We start from the raw sequence: 8,418 nt of genomic DNA on the forward strand, positions 1-8,418 counted from the left end.
CTAGGGTTGGACTGAAATCTTAGTACAACTAATTAGACTGTATTGTGATTTGGAATTGTACCTCTAATTCAAATTTTTGTGTTTTTGTAAAAAGAAGCCCACCCGGGGCTGGAGCAATAGCACAGCTGGTAGGGCATTTGACTTGCACGCGGCCAACCCGGCCGACCCGGGTTCGATTCCCAGCATCCCATATGGTCCCCTGAGCATCGCCAAGAGTGATTTCTGAGTGCAGAGCCAGGAGTAACCCCTGTGCATCTGTGCATCGCCGGGTGTGACCCAAAGAGCAAAAAAAAAAAAAAAGCCCACCCAGGGACGCCAGCTGTAAAAAATATATCTTACGCGTGCCCAGGGGAGGGATGCAAAGATAATGATGTGTTGTTGGCCGGCTCTCGGGGCAGCTCTCTCTTGCTGCCCACATTTGGTGCTCTCGAGCCACTGTGTATGGACCAGATCGGGACGGCTCTTCCTTTGTGCTTTGCTTCTGTGCGTGCTACTGTGCTCTCTTCTGTCTGTCTCTCTATTTCTGACTCTGTCTCTGTAGTCTCTCCTCTGGTCTCTTCCGATCTCTCTCTCTGGAGCTCTTCTGCTTCTCTCTCTGGAGTCCTACGCTCTGGATTCTGACTCTCTCCTGTGGACTCTGACTCTGGCCCCTCTGCTCTTACAGTCTTAGTTTATATAGCAATCACATAGGGTGGTGACACAAAGGTGGGTTGAGCATTAACAAATCAACAAAGAGAGGTAAAACCACTCCTCCAGGAGATTAACTCAAGGATTAAATCTCACCTAGAGAGATTACTCTGGATTACTAGGAGATCTGCTTAAGGGCGGGATCCCATTCAGGGTGTGTTGCTTTCTTCTTTCCTCAGCTAGTAATCCACTTAAATAGTTGTAGTAAATCTACTTCTAATATTTCTAGCAATGTCATTCTGTATGAGCACAGTAAGAGATACCAACTTAAAGTTTGGTTCTTCCTGAGGAGATTTTACCACAGTCCTCAGGCCAGGTTAGTCTTCCTATCCCCAGCAGGTCCTAGTCTCATCATTACTTTTGGATCATGACAGCATTTGTCTATGATCATGCCCTCAATTTATGATGGTTGGGGCTGCCCAGGTCAGCTGGACAGTGGGAATGAACCGGCCGGCAGCTGGCTTCCCACCCTCTGTGGCCCCCTGGCCTCGGTTGCCCACACCGGCTTCTTAGGCAATGCCGCTGCAGGTGCAGGCAGGAGTCGCTGTGGGACTGCGGGCTCATTGCCGGGTGTGGCCGTTGCACTTTCTGGACCAGGGGTGTGGGAGGCGGCTCTGAGTGGGCACCTAGTCACGGGAGTCCAGAGAGGGCTGGCCTCAGAGTCCTCTGCAGAGATGACACGGCTTTTGGTGGCTGTGGGAGGAGTGTCTGGGAGAAGGTGTTCCAGGGGCAGGTACAGGAAAGGACCTGCCCATGCCCCAGTGCTGCGTGTCCTGTTCACAGTGGCGTCACTTCGAGCTGGACAGTGTGGGGCTTGGCTGTATACCCATGACCCTGCCTCCAGGTGCCTTGCCCTGAGGGCTGAGTGACCTGCTCTGGCTGGGCCTGCCTCCTCCCCTCCTCCTTATACCCACCTGACCAACATCCCCAGCAGTCGTCCAGGGGACCATCTGCAGGGTCAGCCAGGATGCACTGCTGCAGAAACCTCTCATCACAGAGGGGTGGGGTAGTACCTGCCGCCGACCTGGGTGGGTGCCCAGGGAGGGCTGGTGTAGGCCGCCATCTGCACTTTCCCCTTCACCTGCCTGACTGGGCTGTGACCCCTACTACCTGGTGCTCATGCTACCCACTGCCACACCTGAGAGGTGGCACTGGATGTGGGGCAGGTGCTAGTGAAGAAATGTCTGCTCTGCCCAGACCCTTGTGACTGTGGGGGGCATCCCAGATGCATCTCCTGACCATGGCTGTGGGGTTGCCACGGGGCCCTGCCTCTTGTCCGTGGAGGGTACACAAAGGGCCTCCAAGTGTCCTACCCTTGGCCCCTATGTGGCTGCCCCACCTTTCACCTCAGTTCCTACCACTCAAAGGGCTTCATGCTGGAGTCAGAGTCTTGCCCTGGGATTTCACTCCACTACACAGTTCCCGGGCTAGACAGCACAGTGCCAGGGGTACCTTCACTGACCCTCCAAAGTTCCCTACCTGGCCTGCCGCTGTCCTTGGGGTCAGTTCCAGGCAGGACTTGGCACAGGGCAGGCCCCTGGATAAACTCTCAGGTCCCAGGTCGAACTCTCTGGAAGCTGCAATCACACAGGGTGCGCCCCTTTTACTTGCCCAGTCATGAGGAGCCTGCTGTGATCCTCTTCCCTCCCCGTCACTAGCCTTGGCACACAGAGGTCAGCCCCTACACCTCTGTCCTTGTCGCTGTCCCACCACTAGAAAATTCAATATGCTGAATCCCCACTCCTTTCCCTCCACATTGCTGGGAATCGAACCCAGGGCCTCACACACCCAGGTGAATGACGTGCCACCGAGCCCCTTGTTCTGCACTCCCCTTTGACTAGCCCACACCTTCCAGGATTATAGACCTCCCTGCATCTGTGTCTGCCCCCAGCCCCAAGGAGGTGGCTTGGAATGTGCCCTGTCCAGGACACTTCGCATGCTACCCACACCGGTTTCCATGACTGCTCCTCGTGTGGAAGGACGTCCCAGACACATGCAGTGGTCACTGTAGCCTTCTGAAAAGCTGCAGAGTGGGACCTAGACTAGGTACTGGGCCCCCTCTGCACCTTTGTCTCCCCATGGTGCCCCCAAGGCTCAGGCCAGAAAGACATGGAGATGAAGTGGCTGGAGCAGTGTGAAGTGGCCTTCCTGGACCACCTGTGTAGATCAGTGACACAGCTCCAGTCAGGGCACAGCAGGTCCTATACTGTCCATAGTCCAGATGTCAAGGAGCAGTGTGCCAGGTGGACTCATTCTACTACAACCCTTTCCCGAATACCTTCCAGTTGCCAGGTTGGGAAGCAGATATAAGATGGGCTGCCTCCTGCCTCCGTTGTGGGAGGACTCTGTCAGCCAGCAGGAGCAGTGGTGGGCTGGCCCACCCGTAGTGCTCCACCCCCAGGGCTCGAGGCTTGGGAGGGAGCCAGGTCAGTCCGTATGTGCGCCCAGTCCAGCGCTGTGCATGTCTGCTGGCGTGGAACGGCCCCGCAGTTGTGTGTGGGTATGAGGATGACCTGTGGAAGGCACCAGACCCCAGGCTAGTCCCCCATTTACTTTTCCAGATGACCTCTGGAGCTTGATATCGGTGTACGTGTGAATCTTCATCTGGAGAAGGGAGGTGACTGCCCAGTTCTCGGGGCGATGTCCCCCTGACCCAATCAGAGCCCAAGCCTGTGTCCGCCAAAGCACCCATCTCCCGCCCTCGCGGAGCGAGAGGCGGCAGCGCGTCACCCCCGTGAACAGCTCCCTTCTTGGGGAGCTTTCGGGGTGGGTGTCCAGCAGGACCGGGACGATCGCTCGGGTGGACTGGCCACGGCTTCCCAGAAGCTCGGGGTCTCAGCCGGATGCAGGCCTGAGGGGACGTGGGGGTCATTACAGCGCAGCTCCGGGCCAGCCCCATCCTGTCACTCTCCGGGGTCTCCCAGCACCGCCCGCGGGCGAGAGCCAAGAGGACCGCGGAGTGCGTGGAGACTAAACATCTAGGGCGGGCCCCGCCCCTTCCTGCGTCAGCCACGCCCCTTCCGGCGCTCGCCGATGCCGCCACGCCTCTCCCCGCGCTAGCCCCGCTCTTGCCCGCCTGCCCCTTCCGGGGTCAGCCACGCCCCTCCCGGCGCTCGCCACGCCCGTCCCCGCGCTGGCCCGACTCTTGCCCGCCACGCCCCCGGCGTCCGCCACGCCCCTCCCGACGTTCGCCAATCCCGCCCCTCCTGGCGCCCGCCAGGCCCGCCCCTTCCGGCTCCCCCAGGCCCGGCCCGCCCCTTCCGGCGCCGCAGTCATGGAGCCGGACGACCCGGCCGAGGCGCTGGCCGAGCTGCGCGGGCGGCGGCTGAGCCGCTGGGATCTGCTGCAGGCGGCGGCGAGCTCGGGCCTGCTCGCCTACGCCGTGTGGGCGCTACTGCTGCAACCGGGCTTCCGCCGCGTGCCGCTGCGGCTGCAGGTGCGGGGCGCCGGGGCGCGGGGCCGGCAGCGGGGCCCGGCCGTGCCGGTGGCCGACTGACCGCTGCCCGCAGGTGCCCTACGTCGGCGCGAGCGCGCGGCAGGTGGAGCACGTGCTGTCGCTGCTGCGAGGCCGTCCTGGCAAGACGGTGGATCTGGGCTCCGGCGACGGCAGGATTGTAAGGCGCCCGTGCGCGCGCTCGGCGGGCCGCGGCACCCCCGCCGCCCCAGGGCCGGCGTCTACCTCCCCGCTTCCCGCGCTTTGCAGGTGCTGGCGGCCCACCGGAGTGGCCTCCGCCCCGCAGTGGGCTACGAGCTGAATCCCTGGCTAGTGATGCTGGCGCGGCTGCACGCCTGGAGGGCCGGCTGTGCCCACAGCGTCTGCTACCGCCGAGAGGATCTCTGGAAGGTAAGGGAGTCCGGCCCCCCGCCTCGCCGGGTTGGCCCCCTGGCTGGCGGTCACTGACTGCCAACCTCTCCTCGCTGCAGGTGAGCCTGAGGGATTGCCACAACGTGTCCGTGTTCCTGGCGCCTAGTGTGGTAGGTCCTGGTTGGCCGGCTCTGGGAGGCCGAGCTCGTGGGGGCCCCTACTGGGCGCGGCTGCTCCCACCCTCTTTTCCTCTGTCCCCTCCAGCTCCCGCTCCTCGAAGGCAAGCTGCAGGCAGAGCTGCCCCAAGGGGCTCGTGTGGTTTCCGGACGCTTCCCCCTCCCCACCTGGAAGCCCGTGGCCGTGCTGGGTGAGGGCGTGGACCGTGTCTGGGCCTACGATGTCCACAGACAAGGGCCAGCTGGGCAGGCCGGCCCTGCTTCCCAGGGTCCCCCTGCTCAAGCCTGCTGATTGACACAATAAAGACTCTGCTTCTTCCAGTTTGGTCTTTGTTGGGTGCGACTCCTAGGGCATGGAGGGCAGCTTATGGCCTGGACAGCCCTGCTGCGTTGGCCAGACTACTCGCCAGTGGCTGTGAGTGCTCGATCGGTGGGCTTCCCTGGGGGTGACGCTTCCTCTTCTCGGGGCTCCCTGGCACCCACCAGGGCTCTCAGCCTCAGGATCTCCAGCCTATATCTGTCCAGAGAGCTGTCTTAGTAACCTGCCTGGCGAGGACTCGTCCTTCGTCCAGGGGCTGCGGTCAGGTCCTCGGGTGACCCCCACCCACCTGCTCAGGTGCTGGTCCACATAGTCCTGGAGCTCAGAGAGTCGCCCCTCAGCCATGGTGGCCCGGACCAACAGCTGCGCACGCTCCTGTTCCAGCTCTGCCTGGCAGGGAGGGTGGGGGCCTGAGCTTGGGCATGGGGCGAGCACAAGCCCGTTCCCACGGGGCCAGCCCTACCTGGATACCATGGGAGAAATCCCGGAGCTTCTGGTGGATGTAGGCCCAGGATGCAGCATCCAGGCCCCTGCATGGAGCAAGTGGGGCTTGGGTAGTCTGAAACTGTCCAGTCCGGGCCCCATATCCTGTACGCACTTTGGGAACCCCGGCCTAGTTGCCCTCCCACCCCCGTGTACTCTCTAGTCTTGTGTTGTGGACCCCTGGGGTGTCTTGGGGCTCCCCATGGCCCCTCCGGTTGAGAAGCTCAGAGGAGCCACAGGCCTGCCTGGCCAGGGTTTGAGACATCTCGCGTCCCCCGCCCCCCACGGCCCATCAGTGCCAGGTGCTCACTGTGGCTCTGCTGTCCTCGGGGAGGCTTCACTGGGCCCTTTCTGTGTGGACAGGAGCATTGGTGAGCTGGGGGCAATGAGGGCTGCCAGGGCCGACGCCAGGGTGGGCAGTGGGGACTCTTCGCCTGGAGCTCTGCCTCACCTGCTCCTCCTGCCAGTGTCGGAGCGTGGTGACTAGTGGCAGCGGCTCTGGGTCTGCGGTGGCAGTGGCAGCCGCATGGGAGCCCTCCAGGCCAGGCTGCAGTCTACGGCCGGGCTGGGTCAGATGGGGCCGCCACTCCCCCCACCCCCCGGGGCCACTCACCTGTGCACGGCCAGCAGCGCCTGGTGTCTGTGGCTCAGCTCAGCCAGGCGCTTGCGGTAGGCCCGGGCGGCCTGAGCCAGCTGCTGCTCCCGACTGCGGTGAGCTGCCCGGATGTCCTCCAGGGCGCTCTCCAGGAAGGCCCGCAGTGTGGCAGCCCCAGGCGCCTGGCCGGCACCCCCCGAAACCTCCTGGGGAAGAAGTGGGTTGGACAGGACTCCCAGGCATCCTCAGGGCCCCCTGGTGCCCGCCCACCCGCGCCCCTGCCCACGCGCACAGCTGCCTTGCGGGCACAGCTTTGCAGACGGAGGGAGCACTCCTCGCTGAGCAGCTTCACCTGCAGCTGCAGACGGCTGTTCTCAGCCTCTGCCTGGCGGAGCTGGCCCTGGCAGGCCGACAGCACCTGGCGGGGAACAGGTGGAGCTGGCCTGAGCTGGCCTGCAGCCCAGCCCCCTAGAGCACCCTGGGGAGGTGGGGGCGGAGCTCACAGCGGCTTGTGCGGCCAGTTGCTGCCCTGCCTCCCTGGCCGCCTTGCGGGCCTCCTGCAGTTGCTGGGCCAGGGCTGCCCTGTAGACCAGGAGTGTGGCTCATCTCCCTGTGCCCGGGATCAGTGCCCCACCCCCTGTGCTCCCGGGGCCAGGCAGTCACTCACGCTTGTGTGTCCAGGGCTCGCGGCTCTTCTCCCTGTGGCATGGTCACAACAGCGGCAAGTCCCGGCTCCAGCGGCCCCACGGTCCCCACCGAGCCCAGAGGCTGCATGCTGCCCTCCCAGCCCTGCCACTCCCCGGCCACAGGGTGTTTTCCCCCCACACAGACACCTACGAAGAACAAGCACTGAACCGGCCCCTACCCTCCTGTGGGTGCTTGGTCACCTGGGCTCTGCGGTCCTCGGGCTGTGCCTGCCCCCGGGAATGCCCCGGTTCTGCCCTTGCCAGGCCACTGTGCTGCCCCTGGTGTTCCAGCTCCAGCACCCGACTCTCCAGCCGCAGGACCTGCCAAGCCAGCGGGCACTTCCTGGAGCTGCCTACTCCCTGGCCCCTGGCCCCCAACGCTTGGCCCTACCTCACTCTTGAGCTCGAACATATCTGCCTCGTGCTGTTCCTGCAGCCGGTTGGCTGTGATCTGCTGGTCCACCAGCTCCCTGGAGATCTGTGGGAGATGGTAGGTGGGCAGGGGGTGGAGGTGGGAAGGGGGCATCCTATCCACCCCGCACCCACCTGTAGCTGCTGCTCCTCACTCAGTGTTCGCGTTGAGGGAAGCCCCACGTCCAGACTGGTGGCCCTGGTGGCTGTGGGCCCCAGCTCTCCTGCCAGTCTGCCCTCAGCCTGTGACAGAGCCCGGGGAGACTCAGGGGAGCTGGGGGAGAGGGCAGGGAGACCCCTTCCCCAAAGCCAACAGCCTGCTGGAGCACTCACCCCTTTGGTGCCTGCCATGTGGAAGGCAGCCGTGGCTTGACCCCTGCCTGTGTTGGTGCCTACTTGGTTGCCAGGGCCTCTGGGTCCTGGGCACAGGCGGGGCAGCTGTGGTTAGAGGGGTGGGGTGGCGCCCAGTTCCTGCAAAGGCAGCTACGCCTTTGGGTGCCTCGTCCTCTCCACTGCCCTCTAGCACCCTGCACTCTCAGTGCATGGGGGGACTTGGGCAGGACCGCAGCACTCAGACACTTGTTCACCTGGTGTGTCCTGAGGCGGGCTGAGTGCAGGAACCTGCTGGGAGCCCAGCTGGCAGGTGCCCCTGTTAGCTGAGGGAAGGGGGTACAGAGGGTAGGTGAGTTCAGGGCCAATGTTAAGGACTTCCTGGAGGAAGTGCCAGGTGCTGCCAGGAGTGTGCACGGCCCCCAGAACATGTGCTGTATGTGTGTTCTGAGTGGACAGTGGGCTGAGTGCCATGCCCTGCAGACACAGGATCTGCAGCTGAGACCTGCGCTGGCCCCTGCTGTGCTGGCCTCAGCTCGGCTCCATGCAGGAAGGGGCCCAGGCCAGATGCCTCTGAGGCACGGGGTGACTGAGCTTGGGACCATGAAGGTAAAAGCCATCCTGGTGCTGGTCCCTGAGGCACACAGGGGCGGCAGTAGCTGTGGCTGTGCCCAGGAGGCTGAGGATGTGGAAATGGTGGGCCCGCCCCTGTGCGCTCTGCAGTTCCTCTCCCCACCTGCCTGCTGCCCAGGCACGGGGCTGACCCCTGGACCACCAATTTCCAACTTCCTTTCAGCCCGAGACTGGGGCCTGGAGGAAGTGTAACTGACCCTCATGCTGAGCGCCTGCCACCCTGGTGAAAGGAGCAGTGCTGGGCAGTCCTCGGGCAGGGTGTGACCCGCTCTGCCTCTACCGTGGGGGGGGCT

At 63.4% G+C, this 8,418-nt stretch overlaps 2 protein-coding genes across 3 annotated transcripts; one reads left to right on the forward strand and one right to left on the reverse strand.

Annotated features, from left to right (window-relative positions):
• The first annotated feature begins 3,939 nt into the window (after positions 1 to 3,939).
• ANTKMT (adenine nucleotide translocase lysine methyltransferase) lies at positions 3,940 to 4,987 on the forward strand. 2 transcript variants are annotated; one of them, XM_056135199.1, is made up of 5 exons: positions 3,940 to 4,123; positions 4,197 to 4,301; positions 4,391 to 4,531; positions 4,612 to 4,662; positions 4,757 to 4,987. In XM_056135199.1, the coding sequence occupies exons 1-5, from the start codon at positions 3,962 to 3,964 to the stop codon at positions 4,958 to 4,960; spliced, it is 663 nt and encodes a 220-aa protein (XP_055991174.1). In that variant the 5' UTR covers positions 3,940 to 3,961; the 3' UTR covers positions 4,961 to 4,987. The 2 variants fall into 2 exon arrangements, with proteins under 2 accessions (XP_055991174.1, XP_055991175.1); XM_056135200.1 differs by lacking the exon at positions 4,612 to 4,662.
• An 80-nt stretch (positions 4,988 to 5,067) lies between these two features.
• On the reverse strand, positions 5,068 to 7,513 carry CCDC78 (coiled-coil domain containing 78). The gene is made up of 11 exons (XM_056135098.1): positions 7,496 to 7,513; positions 7,298 to 7,405; positions 7,143 to 7,229; positions 6,953 to 7,072; positions 6,733 to 6,764; positions 6,569 to 6,647; positions 6,358 to 6,483; positions 6,084 to 6,271; positions 5,451 to 5,517; positions 5,277 to 5,377; positions 5,068 to 5,185 (listed from the first exon to the last, which is right to left on the reverse strand). Exons 1-11 carry the CDS (start codon positions 7,511 to 7,513, stop codon positions 5,068 to 5,070), a joined length of 1,044 nt encoding a protein of 347 aa, XP_055991073.1.
• Positions 7,514 to 8,418: the final 905 nt, after the last annotated feature.

This window comes from Sorex fumeus, unplaced genomic scaffold (genome assembly GCF_029834395.1).
Source record: "Sorex fumeus unplaced genomic scaffold, SorFum_2.1 ptg000110l, whole genome shotgun sequence".
NCBI lineage: Eukaryota > Metazoa > Chordata > Mammalia > Eulipotyphla > Soricidae > Sorex > Sorex fumeus.

Coding starts and splice junctions, on each gene's coding strand:
- ANTKMT (XM_056135199.1), top strand. CDS start 3,962: ATGGAGCCGGACGACCCGGCCGAGGCGCTGGCCGAGCTGCGCGGGCGG. Junction 4,124..4,196: donor GCGTGCCGCTGCGGCTGCAG/GTGCGGGGCGCC, acceptor CGCTGCCCGCAG/GTGCCCTACGTCGGCGCGAG. Junction 4,663..4,756: donor TGTTCCTGGCGCCTAGTGTG/GTAGGTCCTGGT, acceptor TGTCCCCTCCAG/CTCCCGCTCCTCGAAGGCAA.
- CCDC78 (XM_056135098.1), bottom strand. Junction 7,230..7,297: donor GTGAGGAGCAGCAGCTACAG/GTGGGTGCGGGG, acceptor CATCTCCCACAG/ATCTCCAGGGAGCTGGTGGA. Junction 6,272..6,357: donor GCTGTGCCCGCAAGGCAGCT/GTGCGCGTGGGC, acceptor CTTCTTCCCCAG/GAGGTTTCGGGGGGTGCCGG.